General features: G+C 34.4%; 1 protein-coding gene across 1 annotated transcript; it reads left to right on the forward strand.

The window, feature by feature from the left end:
* The first annotated feature begins 15,205 nt into the window (after positions 1-15,205).
* LOC104895392 (hypothetical protein) lies at positions 15,206-16,421 on the forward strand. The gene has a single exon (XM_010681885.4). It carries the CDS (start codon positions 15,540-15,542, stop codon positions 15,999-16,001), a length of 462 nt encoding a protein of 153 aa, XP_010680187.2. The 5' UTR covers positions 15,206-15,539; the 3' UTR covers positions 16,002-16,421.
* Positions 16,422-17,076: the final 655 nt, after the last annotated feature.

Raw genomic sequence — 17,076 nt, forward strand, 5'->3', positions numbered from 1 at the left:
TATATTAGAGCTCACGTCATTCCTTATTTTCTTAATAATATTTTACTCTTTCACTCCTCATATAGTCATATATATATGCATTGTTTCCTATTTTCTCATTGAACAGACAATAACTGTTCCTTCTTATATATATTCCTGTCCAAACCTGTAATCTAAATTATTTTGACCAAATCTTAATTAACTTTGTTATATTAAAAATTTAAGATTTCTGAAAAACATTTTCACCTTCTTCGTTTTAACACGCTAAAATTATAATGAAAATTTCTTAATATGCCTTTACAAACTAAGTGATGAAAATATACTACTATATGTCTATATGCATGGTACAAATAATACAATATTGTACAATGTATTTCTATTTTTTGCCCATATATTCAGGTCATATACTTGAATGCTTCCTAATTAATTGTAAAATATTGAGACCGGTAACATCTTAATCAATGGAGTCTACAGAGAGCATAATGTCAATACAAATTGTCATATAAAACTAATTGTTCATAAATAATAATTTATGGTAAGATGAAAATAACTAAATTCCGAACTCTGGTTTCAACTTTTGAAGAAACAAGAAAAACTAAACGTACAAACAATTTCCACAAACATATCTCTTTAACTCTCGTGGATGTTACATTACACATTAATTTGATGGCTAATTTGAATATGATTATCTTATCTGCAAAATAAAGTTATTGTTCCTTTTTTAAAAAATAAAATAAAGTCCATGAATGATCTTTCAGCTGGATAGCTTAGGAAAGAATCTGGTAATTGGATAATATGCCTTTTGATTGAAGTCACTTCAGCATTCATTGTATACATCATCCAAAATATGAAACAAGAAATTTACTTAAAAGATTTTGCGTCTCTTATCTTATCTCATCAACTTTTGCATGCATGTTTTTGATTTCCTACCAATAATACAGATTGATAAGCCTTTAAATCATAGACGACTGATGACTTTTATAGCACTTTATTTACGTGGTGTTCTGTTACATGCATGTATTTTGAAATTAGTTTGGTTGAATTGGAAACTCAAATAATACCAACTTTAAAGTTAAAGAAACAGGTTTCAAGATCAAAAGCCCTTATATCACGCAATCCAAGAGATTTAGAGGGATAGAGAGTTACATGAATCTGCCGTCCACGCAATTGAGTTCCTTCGTTTTTTTTAATTTGTACTCCCTCAGTCTCAAAATATAGTTCCCATTTCATTTTGCACAATCTCCAAGACGACCTTTGACCTATGATATTTTTTATTTCTTATTAGTAAAAAAATATAAAAAATTAATATTACGAATTTATACATTGAGATGAATCTAACAAGACCCCTCATGAAATATGTGTTTTTGTATACATTAGTAAGAATATTTGGTCAAAGTTTTTATAATTTGACTCCCAAAATAGAAATGGAAACTATATTTTTGGGACGGAGGGAGTACCTTTTGACCCTTTAACGATAAATAATGTGGGAAAAGGTGAAAAAGTAGTATTTTTAGGTGAAAAAACAGAAAAACAAACATAATAGTATTACTTTTTTTAGTGGAAAAAAAGAGAAACAAATATAATAAGTACTATTACTTTTTGGTGGGTCAAATCTCCTAATAAGGAAAGTTAAAACGATGTAGCAAGTAAAAGAAAATCAACCAATTAAGAAAAATATAGCAAATAAAAGACAAACGAAGGTGGTAGTTCCTAAAGATTTGCCTACCCATATGTCTCTTCTTTAATTTAATTGCTTTCTTGCTCATCCTCTAATTTTCTACTTAAACATACATGATTAGTTTTGGGTGTGAATTGTCATGGCTTTGTATATATAGCATGTGCAACGAGTAAAAAATCTGTGATCAGTCGGTCTTTAGGTAACATGTTAGATTGTTAAGGTTTGATATATCTGTTTAAGGGTAATTTTTTTACATTGTATTAATGTAAAATGTATAAACTAGTGAATTATTCTATTATTTTCATGATTCTAGGATGATTTATAATTTGCAACTTCTTTTTAAAGGTAAGATGAAAATTCCTTATATAAGTGGGGGGCACGAAATTAATTGAACCTTGTTACAAGAGTGGAAGAACTAAAGAAGGGCTCCTAACTAATTAGACCAAGTATAACTTGTATGTTGTTTCTAAAGATTACTTCAAAAAAAAAGATACACTTTGGGGTCAGATGCATTGTTGTCTAAAAACTTAACATAATAATAATTTTAGAAATAAAAAAAATACACATTTACGAGGCCTTTTTTATTTTTGCAAATAAAATAGTATACATTGCCAAAAAGTAGAAGGTTTTACAACTTATTGTCATAATCACCTTCAAAAATTAAGTTTGAAATCTATCTTATCTAAAGGTTTGATCAAGTGAACATGTAAAGTGAAATCAAGGTTGATCAAGTCCGACTAATATTAGGTCCAATATGTCCGGTGTAAATAAATTCAGGTGGAATAAACACATCTTAACTCAAGTACGTATTTATTAATAAGAAAAGTTGTCCTAGAGACCTAGACACTCTTCATGTGCCTGGGTAATAAATAAGAAGAAGCGTTATCATGTCATCGATCACTAGCTCTGACAAACTAGTAAAAGTTGTCATCTTGAGAAGACGGGTCACACACCTGGTTTTGGTGGGTGAGTCTCCCAACAAGAGTTTCTGCATATGATGAGGCTCGAACTCGAGACCTCCCTTAAGCGACATCAAGCTGCTTACCACTTGAGCCAACTCTTGTTGGTAGTATAGGCCTTGTTTGGTTGTATATAGGAAGTCATACTTCCTAGGAAGTTATTTTTTCCATGTATTTGAAATTCCTAGGAAGTGTAAAGTTGTGTTTGGTTGATAATGAGAAGTTTACCTAGGGGGGCCTAGGTAAGTAACTTCCTCCATTTTGGAGGAAGTAGAACTTCCTAGGAAGTGCAACTTCCCATGGTTTTGCCAACCAAACAACTGCATATACTTCTACTTCCTAGAAATTTGCACTTCCCATGCTTTGTTTTGTCAATCAAACAAGGCCATATATATACAGCTTAGCTAGGTTAGCTCTTTTAACCATCTTGAGAAATACCGTAAGATCCACATAATAGGATTCGAAAGTCTATTTACTGTTTAAACTTAGTAGTAACTTCAGGCATCTAATCTAGCTAATCATCGAACTCTAAATCTTTAGAATTTAGAGGTAAAATAAATAAGTGAAAGTATTGGGTCAGACCGTCTGACCAATACTTACTGTCAGACGGGCTGAGCCCAATACTCAAATGGCCTTAGTAAGAGAACGCAGACTTCGCCGCCCTTCTTTCCCTTCACCCCTCCCTCCTTATTCTCACTCAACCACCACTAACTCCGTCGCATCCCACAAACACCATTTACGCACCCATATTGAGGACTGAGGAAAGAGAAAATGTCGCGGGAAAAACCCACCTCAGTTACACCACTACCTGCGGAGGTGGCAGTAACACAGTAAGATGATTATGATTTTTTTTTTGTCATGCTCTACGCAAATATTCCCAACCCCTATTCTCTTACTTCTGGCCAGTTATTTCCCTTAAGCAGACGAAAAAGGTTATATAAACTTGACACTTCAGGTTTATGTTACTGACACTCTCACGCACATATTGCCAAAAAAATTGCAGAACCAAGTAGGCAGGTTAGCCTTACAGATGATGATTCCTGACTATAGCTAGAGATTATTAATATGTCCAGCAGAGCTGATGTCGTCAATCTCATGTTTTACACATTTCGCTAATATCACATCCATTGAAGGCATTACTAAAGACTGCTAATAATGATTCGGGCTTTGTTGTTCTACACCTCATAAACATCAGAGACGATAAATAAAGCAAGGTTAGCAATCATGGAACTCGCCAACATGATAAGTAAAGAAGCATAAGACTGAAAGAATGATGAAAGATGAAGACTCCTTCAATCCATTGATTAGTAAAACACCAGAACTACATATATATTGACAACCTAATGCATAAGTCAGAGATGGGTGAGGTTGAGGAGAGTGAAGGTCAGTTGGTTTTTGTATTGTTTCAGTTAGTTTTTGTATTCTTTCAGTTCATTTTTTATTTCTTTCAGTTGGTCTTTTTATTCTTTCAGTTAGTTCTTTATTTCTTTCAGTTAGTTCTTTATTTCTTTCAGTTGGTGTTTTATATGTTTCAGTTGGTGTTTAAAAATACTTGAAACCAACTGGAAAAAAAAAGACTAACTGAAAAAAAAATGAATACCTGAAAAAAAAATGAAGACTACCTGAAAAAAAATGAAGACTACCTGAAAAAAAATGACCTAAGTTACTTTCATTTAGACCTAAGTTACTTTCAATTAGACCTAAGTTACTTTCATTTAGAGGTAACTTACTTTCTTTTAGACTAACTGAAAAAAATGAAGACTAACTGAAAAAAAATGAAGACTACCTGAAACTCAAGTGAAGTGGTCCGACGGGCTGATTATGTCGGACGAGTCCGACACAATACGAACTCAATAAATAATTATCAAGTAAGTCTTGTATATTAAATTGTGTTTAGTATATGGGTACTAGCTAATTTTTTTCATATATATTTTCCAAAAACTTTATCTCAATTCTTAATCTAGGAAGGCTGAAAATTACCAAGTGACAAACATATAAAACCAAACCATGAATTATCTGAATAATCCTCGACAGTTTGAAAGGTGTGCATAAATAGTTGATTAGTTCCCTTTCACATTGATTCAATAACTATATTAGTTGTACACGGTAAAAAGTTGATATTGAGAGTTGACCGTAATAAGCTAGCTACTCCCATGAGTAGGTAAGAATGAAAAACTTGTCCTATCTGACTTTGACGCCATCAGATTCATTGATAACTTTAGACGTACAAGTGGTAAAATCAATGAAAACGTGCTTATATTTACTAACCTCTCTCATTATAGACTAATTATTGAGTTTTAAATCAAAAATACTTTCTCTGATACTACTAATTATTGAGTTTTAATAACTTTAGATAGGTAATACACTAAGGAAAATGATATATGTAGCCCTTAGGGCTATGTATAAGAAGTTTAAAATAGAAATAAAAATTTGAATCAAACATTTATTATCTTAAATGATGTGAAATTTTGTCATGAATTCATAAATTATTTCCATTTTAAGACATGTATTTAATGCTTATATGTACATATAACAATTACTACAAAGGGTCAAAGTCTTCTGATTAAAGTTTAACTAAAATTTTCCAAATGAGCAAAATAATAAAACAAATATAAAGAGATCATATATTCATATAATCATATGTGCAATAATATCCTGGTTTACTTTGGCATTCATCTATTAATTAGGCCCTGTTTGGCACTAGCGTTTGAGGTACCGGTTAGCGGTTGGACAAGATTAAATAAACGCTACTTAAGAAAATTATGAGTGTTTGCTGGTAAGGTAGTGATTGTAGTAGCGGGTAGCAGTTGGAGTAGATTATGAGTAGCGGTTGTGGAACGTTACTACAAGTAACGTTTGAGATTTAGAGGTAGCGGTCTAGCAAATAAACACTATATAATAGCATAAGGTAGAATTATTAACCAATGTTATTTATTTTTTTCCTTTTACTATTTATTAGTTGTTTTATTTTATGGCAATTAAATTTTTGTTTTGCAATAACAGAGATGTAATTAAAATATTTATTTTAAAGATAATATATTTTACAAGTATTTTAGTTAAAACTGGTAATATAAATTTTTTGAGGGTTGAATATTTTCTTAGATTTATACATTTCTTTGAGCAGCTAAAAAGTCGTATACTCTTTTTTGTGTCACTTCTTTGAAAAAATAAATATTGAATATAACTATTGAACAAACATATGAAATTGTTTTAGTTCATTTCATATTAGAATAAATGTCATTTATTGTCTTTTACAATTCCAACAACTACTTTTGCCAAACACTTCTAATTAAACAACTAATTTAATCGCCGACCGCTGACAGCTACTAGTAGACAGCTAACAGCTATCTCCTACAGCTACCGCTGCTACAACCGCTAACAGCTACTAAAACCGCTAGTTTTGCCAAACATGCTCTTAGACTCTAATTTTCAAGACTTCAACGTGATAAATATAACCAGTACTAAAATAAAATTTGAAATTCGTTGGAGTGACTTTAATTTTAGAAGGAACAAAAAAAAAAAATAACACCTTCACTTAAAGCTCTATCAAGCAAAAAATAACATGAAGTATTTTAGCAATATATCAAATTAGAGTTTGTCTTGTAAAAGATCGCGTATTTTAAATTAAAATTAGGCAGTGGTAAACCCAATATTAAAAAGAGAATTAGCCCAATAACAACTAGGTTAATTTTTTTTAATGATTAGTTTAATCCATTTAGTTACTAGGTTTTCTTTTATATTAAAATTAGAACCGTCTCTTTTTAATAATTTTTGTTCAAACTACTGCCAAGTGCCAATTGATGTTATTTTCATTTGTTTAGTGGAGTCCACTAAATCACTAATTTCCTTTTAAGAAAGACATTACAGAGAGAAAGAGATAATGATAATACTTAGCTGATAATTTGGTATAAGTTCTTATTAAAATGGTTGAACAGGTAAGAAAGGCATCAATAATACGAAGATGCTAACAGAAATTTGCATCATGTATTTTGCTCCATCCCCACTAATTAATTTAGTAGCACCTTCACCTGTAAGCTCGCACTTGCATGCATGCTAGTCGCTAGAATATCATTATTTTAATTACCATCAACTAATCTATATGGGAGTATTTAATGTATGAATTTAATATGGCAGAAAGCTGATATGGATTTTAATCTATTAACAAGCCTTCACAGCCGCCACAATACTTATATGTTATCTACTCATCTTCATTTTGATTTCCCCTTATAATGTGGCAGAAAGAATATTGCCATATCAATCGGTTCCATGGCGAAACACTTAGTATTTTGATTTTGGCGATACCGCGAGTCAGTTATAATTATCAAATATATTATTATTCATAAATTTTATAATTGATTTTATTAGCTTTTTTTAATAGTTAGTTTAGTGTAAATTAAAAAAATGAATGTTATGATATGATAAATTGTTTAGAAAAAACTTCTAAGGAATTGAGGACAAAAATAACAATTTCAATGAAATTAGGGCAAGAAAATATTATTACTGAATAAAAGTGTTAAAAATTAAAAAGTTTATCTCTATATCTTTATGATTACATATAATGATAAGACTTTATTAAGTTTTACTTTGAAACATTAAAAATTGCAGTTATAATGGATTAGCGGTTACACACTCACATTTTATTTCAAAATCATGTGTTTGAATCCTAGTAATTACAAATTGTTAATATTTTTAAATGAAGTTATAAACCATGTATTAGAAGTTTGAGCAGAGTGTCATAAGCTACCGTTCCTTTAATAGGAACGCTTTTTAATATATTTGTATCTATCTTTACACGTTTGGCAACGTGACACTTGACAAACCTTTTTTGTAGGCTTTAATAATTGAGTGTAACAATATACTACTACTTCCATTCCTAAAAGTCTCAAACCAATGTTTACTTAAATGTAATTCCATTCTTAAGCATATATTTTTCTTCGTAAAATTTCACTACCAATTCAGTATCGGCCGATCATCTCTTAAAATATAAACTAGTTTTTAGGTTCGAGTTATGTCTCGAATACTTACATTATTCATCTATTAATAATTGAATTTTAAAATGATTATACCATATATCACTTGGTTGGTGCAGTGGTAAATCCATAAATGTATCTTAATTCTTATTAATAGACTGTATATTGTAAAGTGCATCTACATCGGCTAATTTATTTATATGATACACACAATGATTTTTTTTCATGGTTTGAATAAGCTTATGAGGTTAAGAATATTTACAAAATGTCAACTCAAATCATTATTTATACATGGTTTATATAAGTATTTGTCACGAGTTAAGCACAAAACCTATTAATCAACAAAAAAATTGAGGGAAAAAGTCGTTTTCTAAATTCTAAATAACAGACAATTCACACTTTACTCAAATTGAACCAATAAATATATTCAAAGTTGTGAACTCAATAAAGTTAAGTTTGTGCATGAACACTGAATCGTATAACTCGGTAACTCCTCTCTTTTTAAAAAAAAAAAAAAAAAAAAAATATTTGTAGCTCTCTTTTGAGGGAAAAAATTAAAGAGTAGCTTATTATCAATGCTGTCACATGATTTTTAACTAATATTTTTCCTGATTTATCCCTGAAAAAATTCATTTTTTTCATGAAAAAACTTTTTTTTGTTACATAGTATAAAGGATTAGGCAAGTAGCTATCTTTATTCGTCCCGAAATGAAAAAAGGATGCAGATGATGAACGCAAATACGCAATCGGAGACTGTTAGTTATGTAAATTAAATATGATAATATTTAATTTAGTGAGTTGTTATGTAAAGATTGCTTAGTTAGGAAAATATCTTTCTGTTTCCTAAACTCATGCATGACTCACGCATGGTTGTTGTAACCTACTGTATATATGCCTCTCTTGTAAAGTGAATAGGCAAGGAATATAATTCTTTCATGGTATCAGATTAGGGTTGCGATTCTTATTCCGCTGCGCCAACCCTTGCCCACCCTTCTGCCGCCGTCATTTATTCCACACGCCTCCATGGCCGGTGGTCCTAAAACGGCATCTCCTTCTTCCTCCTCCTCTCCTTCTCCTCTTCACACTCTAAATCATGCAAATATCAAACACAACCTTCCTATCACCCTAGATATGGAGAACGTGCAATATTCCACGTGGGCGGAATTGTTCAAAATTCATGCGCGTTCTAGTCGTGTTATTCACCATATTATTCCATCTTCCACAATCAAGGCTCCCTCTACTGATGAAGAAAAGGAAGAATGGGCTACGGTGGATGCAACGGTGTTGAAATGGATTTACGCCACCATTTCTGAGGATCTCCTCAACACCATATTGGAGCCTGATTCTACGGCACAAGCGGCTTGGGAGAGACTACGAGATATATTCCAGGATAATAAAACATCTCGGGCAGTCACTCTTGAGCAGGAGTTCTCTAGTACTACTATGGAGGACTTTTCTAATGCTTCTGCCTACTGTCAACGCTTGAAGATGCTTTCTGATCAACTCAAGAACGTTGGCGCGCAGGTTCCTAACAACCGACTTGTATTGCAGATGGTGGCTGGGCTAACCGAGGCTTATCATGGCGTGGGAACCTTGTTACGTCAAAGCGACCCGCTTCCTCCCTTCTATCAGGCTAGATCCATGTTAGTCTTAGAGGAGGCTGGGTTACAAAAACGGGCTGCTCTTTCTTCCTCCTCCTCGGCACTGGTGGCCGGAACTCCTGAGAGTTCTTCAAATGACACCTCTGGATCGCACCGCTCGAATAACTCCAAGAAAAATCATAACCGGAAAAATAATGGTGGCCGGCATTCTGGTCAACGCGGTGGTCAACGGGGTGGTGGCCGGACTGGGGGACAGATTTCCGGTGGCGGCGGTGGCCGGCCACCCTGGCAGCAGTCATCGGCAGGGGGTGCGTGGCCTGCTGCTGGGTCTGCGTACCCTCCTTATGGTACGTGGGGGGGGGTGCATGGCCTTATGCATGGGCTGTACCTCCCTGCCCCTATCCCACATCTTCATGGGCCAGGCCCACTTATGGAACAAGACCGCAGCAGCCAGCAGCTTCTGGGCCAGGTGTTTTGGGGTCCAGACCTCAAGCTTATGTTGCAGAATCTTCTTCTACACCCACGGACATAGAGGCCGCAATGCATACTCTTGGGCTTACTCCACCGGATCCAAATTGGTACATGGACACGGGTGCTACCTCCCACATGACCTCCTCGCAAGGTAATCTCTCGTCTTATTTTAATTTGAGCAAAAATGATGGTATACTTGTTGGAAATGGCCATACTATTCCTATTTGTGGTTATGGTGACTCACACTTGCCTTCCCCTAACCCTCCCTTAGCTCTCAAAAATGTTCTTCATGCACCTAAAATTATTAAAAAATTTGGTCTATGTTCGAAAATTTACTTCTGATAATTCTGTGACTGTTGAATTTGATCCCTTTGGGTTTTCTGTGAAGGATTTTCAGACGGGGGAAGCCATTAATGAGATGTGAGAGTCGGGGGTCACTTTATCCCATCACTTCTGCTTTCAATAAACAAGCTCCTCTTGCTTCTAGCTTTGCTGCACTTGCACCCTCTCTGTGGCATGCTCGGTTGGGTCATCCGGGAGCTCCTATTCTAGATAGTCTTAGGCAAAATCATCTTATTGAATGTAATAAACTTAGTAATTCTACTGTTTGTTACTCTTGTCCTCTTGGGAAACACGTTAAGTTGCCTTTTGTTGCGTCTACTTACTATCACTCTCCCCTACAAATTCTTTTCCAAAAAGACCCCTCTTATTCTCATTTGCGGGTGTTTGGGTGCTTATGCTTTCCTCTTATTCCTTCCACCACTATCCATAAACTTCAGGCACGTTCCGTTCCATGTGTGTTTTTGGGTTATCCATCCAATCATCGGGGTTATAAATGTTATGATTTATCATCTAACAAAATTATAATTTGTCGCCATGTCACGTTTGATGAATTGACATTTCCTTTTGCTACATTACATACCCCTCCTGCCACATTATATGATTTTCTGAGCCCCCCTTCTCCTTTGGACTTGCCTGCCCTCTCCACACCACAAATTCCCACTACACATTCGTCTGGGCCTACGGCCAGCTCTGACCCACGCTCCGTGCCCTCTCCTGGGCTACGTCTCGTAGCTGGGCCAGCCTCCCCCTTCGACCCGCGTCCTGCCCAGCTCCATTTGTCTTCTCCTGACCCGCGTCCCATCGCTGGGCCTGCCTCCCCCCTGGGCCGGCCTTCTCCCACTCATACTCATAATTCCCTCCCTCCTTCACCTACTGCCTCTCCTAGTGCACCATCTCCCATTCATTCCACAGCCTCTCCTACTCCTTCTGGTCCCGTCACACGCAGTCAACATGGAATTTTTAAACCCAAGCAAATTATTTCTCTTAATTCTGTTGTTGCTCGTTCTCCTATCCCTAAGAACCCTGTGTGTGCTCTCCGTGACCCAAATTGGAAAATGGCTATGGATGACGAATTTAATGCTCTTATTAAAAATAAGACGTGGGAGTTGGTGCCCCGTCCATCTGATACTAATATTATTAGATCTATGTGGATTTTTGCTCATAAGGTTAATGCTGACGTTCTTTTGAGCGGTATAAGGCTCGTCTTGTAGGTGATGGCAAAACTCAACAGGTGGGCATTGATTGTGGTGAGATGTTTAGCCCTGTGGTCAAGCCTGCTACTATTCGCACAGTGCTGAGTTTGGCTTTGTCCAAAGGGTGGGATCTTCATCAGTTGGATGTGAAGAATGCTTTCTTGCATGGTGACCTTAATGAGACCGTATATATGCATCAGCCATTGGGTTACAGGGATCCTCAGTTTCCGAACCATGTGTGTTTGCTCAAGAAATCATTATATGGCCTCAAACAGGCCCCTCGGGCATGGTATCGCCGTTTTGCTGATTATGTGTCTCGCATTGGTTTCAGTAACAGCAGGTCTGATAATTCTTTGTTTATTTATCGTCGAGGTAATGACACAGCCTATCTCCTACTTTATGTCGATGATATTATTTTGACTGCTTCGTCTACTGTGCTGCGGCAATCTATTATGTCTCTTCTGGGATCTGAATTTGCCATGAAGGACTTGGGTCCTTTGCATTATTTTTTGGGTATTGATGTCACTCGTCATGCAGGGGGTCTCTTTCTCTCTCAGCGGAAGTACGCTGAGGATATTATTGAGCGTGCAGGCATGTCCGCCTGTAAGCCCTCTCCTACTCCTGTTGACACTAAACCCAAGCTCAGTAGTCAATCTGAGGTTGCTTGTTCCGATCCTTCTCTCTATCGGAGCTTGGCCGGTGCTTTGCAGTATTTGAATTTCACTCGCCCTGATATCTCATATGCAGTGCAGCAGATTTGCTTATTCATGCATCAGCCAATGGAGGCCCATATGCAGGCTCTGAAACGTATTGTTCGTTATGTTAAGGGGACTTTGGCACATGGTCTTCACCTGTATCCCTACTCAGTTTCCACTCTCGTTTCATATACTGATGCAGATTGGGGTGGTTGTCCCGATACCAGACGCTCTACTTCTGGTTACTGTGTGTTTTTGGGTGATAATCTCATCTCTTGGTCCTCCAAGAGACAAGCTACTCTCTCCCGTTCGAGCGCCGAATCCGAGTACCGGGGGGTGGCTAATGTGGTTTCCGAGTCATGTTGGATACGTAATTTGCTTCTTGAGCTGCATTGTCCTATGAAAAAGGCCACTCTGGTGTATTGTGATAATGTGAGTGCTATTTATTTGTCCGGCAATCCTGTCCAGCATCAACGCACTAAACACATTGAAATGGATATTCATTTTGTTCGCGAAAAAGTGGCTCGTGGTGAAGTTCGCGTGTTACATGTTCCTTCCCGCTACCAGATTGGAGATATTTTCACGAAGGGACTCCCATTGATTCTCTTTGAAGATTTTAGGGACAGTCTCAGCGTTCGTCCTCCTCCCGTTTCGACTGCGGGGGTGTGTTAGTTATGTAAATTAAATATGATAATATTTAATTTAGTGAGTTGTTATGTAAAGATTGCTTAGTTAGGAAAATATCTTTCTGTTTCCTAAACTCATGCATGACTCACGCATGGTTGTTGTAACCTACTGTATATATGCCTCTCTTGTAAAGTGAATAGGCAAGGAATATAATTCTTTCAGAGACCAGTCACGTTATTATTTCTATGATGAATCGAGACAAATAAGACACTTTCTACTGTGCATTTAGGCATTGCACTTTGCACCCAAAAACGATGAAAGAAGTTGAAGGGTAACAAATCCACATAAGGCATGTGACTTTCCATGAATTCCATCTTTGCTTTCTTTCCATTTGTCCACGTCCAATCAATTATCTTAAGGGTTAAACAATACTCCTTGTGCTTCTGCCTGAAAAACTAAACACATGTAGCTCCGGTTATTTTGGACTTAGGGCCTGTTCTCCCCAGCTTATTTTCAGTTCAGTTCAGTTCAATTCAGTTCAGTTCAGTTCAATTCAGTTCAGTTCAGATCAGTTCAATTCAGTTCAATTCAGTTCAGTTCAGTTCAGACCAGTTCAGTTCAGTTCAGTTCAGCTCTTGACAATACTTTTACTCTCACATATCACTATTCATTTCAGTTCAGTTTAGTTCAGTTCAGTTCAGTTTAGTTCAGATCAGTTCAGTTCAATTCAGTTCAGATCAGTTCAGTTCAGTTCAGTTCGGCTGTTTTATGCCGAAGAGAACAAGCCCTTATTTTCAGTTTAATTAAATTTTGTTAAATTTATTATTATTTCGATTCAACTCAGTTTACTTTACTTCAACCCAGTTCAGTCCAAAAGAACCGAGCTTTAAAGGAAAGTTTTAACTATCAAAATTTTCTCTTTTTGATATTATATTACTTACTAGTTATTAGGCTCAGACGATGTCGCCGAGTTATTAATACTAGCTAACATTTTTTACATGATATATGGGTGTGTGTCTGATATCAACATTTTTTTTTCTCAATTAGTTATTTATTAGTATTAAAAATTTGATTTGAAAAGACTTTTATAATTATTTTTTATATGTTTTTCTTAAATTAATATTTTATTGCTTATTTTAGTTATTTGTCATTATTATTCAAATAAAGTATTGAGAGAAAGAAATATAGAATAGAAAAACTTGTACTCAAATAAAGTGAAAAAATTTGTGTATCAGGTTCAATCGTTGAACATTATTAAAGTGGAAGAATTTGATTTAGGTTTTATAATATTATCAGTATATATATTAATATGAAATTCAAGTTTTTATTTTATTCTTCTGATTGTATCAATCAAGTTATATTATCTATTTAACTTTTAATCGGAGTTTTTCACACGTATGTAAGTGAAATGAAATAATTCTCCTTAATTTAATATTTAATTGAATTTCAAATTCAATTCCATTATTAACTTGTTCAATATATATGGCAAGTAATAGGAAGAAAAAAATATTATTTAATATATATGATAATTTGAATTCAAAGACTTTTTGTAAGGAAGACACCATCTTTCTCCCCCTTCACTTACATAATAGAGATTTTTATATCAAAAAAGTAGCATCTAACGCTGCATAGTTCGTTGGTTAGAACTTGAGGTCACGTGGTCGAATCTTGTATGAAGTATGTTTTCAAAATTCTAATGTATGTTGATGACATGGAATGAAACAACTAAAAGGACAATAAATAATTACGAGTAAAAATCTCGTTTTAAAATAAAATCTATCTGTGCAAGAAGTTTATCAATTCCAACTTCTATGCATCATCATCCCATACTACTCCCACCATTTCTTTTTAATTTACACACTTTCCTTTATGATTTGTTTTCAATCTACATATTGTTGTTTATTTATTCTTGTAAACATGTCGCATCTACTTTGACCTCGTTTGGTTGAAATTGGGAAGTATAACTCCCCATGAATATGCATTGCCCATTGAATTTTTATTTCCTAGGAAGTACATTTTTTTGTTTGGTTGAACATGAGAAATTCTATTTCCCATGGGAAGTTCCATTTACCTAGGGGGGCCTAGGTAAGTTATTTCTTCCATTTTGTAGGAAATAGAACTTCCTAGGAAATTCTACTTCCCATGTTTTTGCCGACCAAACAACAACACATATAGGAAGTTCTACTTCCCATGTTTTTGGCGACCAAACAACAACGTACACATATATTTACTTCATAGGAATTCTAATTTCCCATGCATTTGAAGGTTAACCAAACAACCTCTTTATCCTATCTTTCCACTCATGTCATCCACTTTTTAAAATATTTTAACCTATATTTTAGTTTCTCTTTCTTACCTTTCAGCTTCTTTCTCATAATTTTGTATTTCCTTCTTTATTCCCCAAAGAGAAATGCATAAATTAAAAAGAAACAGAAGAAATATGCAATTAATGCTCACAATACAGATTTGACATAAGTCTTTCTTATTTAACAAGAAATACAACTTTGAGTAGACTAGTCATTAAGGTGGCTACAACCAAATATGATAGTAAAAGAAAAAGAAAAACCCACTAACAAATTTGAAATTAGATTAAAAATCACACAATAAAGTCAATTTTTTAGCTTTATTATTCACTACCATGTGTACCATCAACCATGTACCCCCATTTAACTACAATAACAAGTTAACTCAAGAAACACTTAATTCCCAACTTTATTTTAATAATAAATCCTCAACCCCATCTCCTCCAAATCCTCCCCAATTCCCAACTCCCAAGTCCCATCATTCATTTTCCTTCCAATAGTAACCCCCACACCCAAAAAAAAAAAATATCTATGTTAATTTAATTCCTCAACTATCCATATAAAACATAAACCCCCATAATAAATATATCCTCCCTTAACCTTCCCCACCTTTCTATATACTCTCCAATCCATGCTCTTCCTCTTTTATTATTCCTTCTACTTCTCTTTCGATCTCTGTTTCTCATAAACTCAATTTTCCATTTTCAGGGTAGTAGTAGCCATGACCCACTTGGCTCCAATATTCCGAACCGAATCCGGAACCTGGTTCCAAACCATTGGTGAACTCCAAACCAACAATACCATCACCATCACCACCACCACCAACAACAACAACAACAACAATTACAACAACAACTACTTAGAAAAAAGACAACTTTTTCTTAGAAGTTATCAATTTAGCAGGAAACAAAGCTTCGGTGAAAGAATCAAGACTTCCTTGGTTCGGGTCAAGCGTCTTATTATGGTTCGGGTTAGGTCTGTACGTAGGCTAAGGAAACTTGTTTGGCCTGGACTTAGGTTCGCTATTTATAACAAGAGGAGAAGGTTGTTTAAGCTTCTTAATCAATATTATTATTTTAATAATAATAGTAATAACACTAAAAATAGTAGTTCTTTTAAGAATGAATTTAAGTATGAGCTTTTTCATAGATCTAATATTAATTCTACTTCTTGCTTTTGGTAGAAATTTTAGTAGTATTACTATTACTATGTAGAAATAATTCATATTATTGGACTGACTTTTTTTTATAATGTTTTAAGGTTTGTTAAGAATATGGTTAGATTAATAGATTGAGTATGGGTAGAGTAAATTAAATAAGTATGTTTTATTTCTTTGTTTTCTTGAATTTTTTGTAATTATGTTTTATTAGGCTGTCCATTATTTTTTTTCTCTTTATGCAATTGATTAATTGTTTACAATTATTACTACTATTTGATGTCAATGTTTTGTATTATTAGTACTTGGTAAGTTGGTAGTTTGTGTTAGACTTTGAAGATGTGTAATTAAGCTATTATGAAATTTGATAGAGAATAGAATTATCTTCCGCATATAATTTGTATTTGGGAGAGAATATGAATAATAAGTATGTATATCGGTTTCTAAGATTTGAGTTTTTTAAAACTCGGAGCTATTTCGTTCTTGAAATTCTAATTATTTTTGTACTATTAAAGCTCAAAAATAACTGAAACTCGAAGTTAATCCTTTTTTTCCGTTTTTGTGCTATCTAGATTAGACTCTTCCTTCTTTCTTTATTAAGGGATTTTTTTTTGCCATTAGTTAAGATTAGAATGCTAATCTTGTACTATGAAAAAAATTAAAAATGTTAGTACTTATTCTTTCATTAGTCTCTCTATTTCACTATGATCAAGTTGTACGGTAAGATTAAATTTCCTTAAGAATCTACCTAAAGAAGCTTGAATTTGATGGGAATACTCAATTTCACAATTATTTAACACTGTTGGTCAACATTGTTGCAAACTTACAGGCAGGCTTCCTTTGAAAACAAAGTAGGTATACGTGCTTTTAGACTTTTGGTAGCTTAATTGCTACGCTTGCTTGGTACCTTTACAGTGTTTTAGTGAAACCTTAATATTATTATTGCTTAACGCAATTTTTAAGGTCTTAGATTACAAGTCACATATAAATATACATTTAAAAAAGAAAAAATTGACTTCAACACTATGGATTATAGCGCGTGTAAATCAAACAACACCAATTACGACTTATAGCGAGAACATCCTAAAGTACGGACTTGGAT

The sequence above is a fragment of the Beta vulgaris genome, chromosome 6 (assembly GCF_026745355.1).
Source record: "Beta vulgaris subsp. vulgaris cultivar EL10 chromosome 6, EL10.2, whole genome shotgun sequence".
NCBI classification, from domain to species: domain Eukaryota; kingdom Viridiplantae; phylum Streptophyta; class Magnoliopsida; order Caryophyllales; family Amaranthaceae; genus Beta; species Beta vulgaris.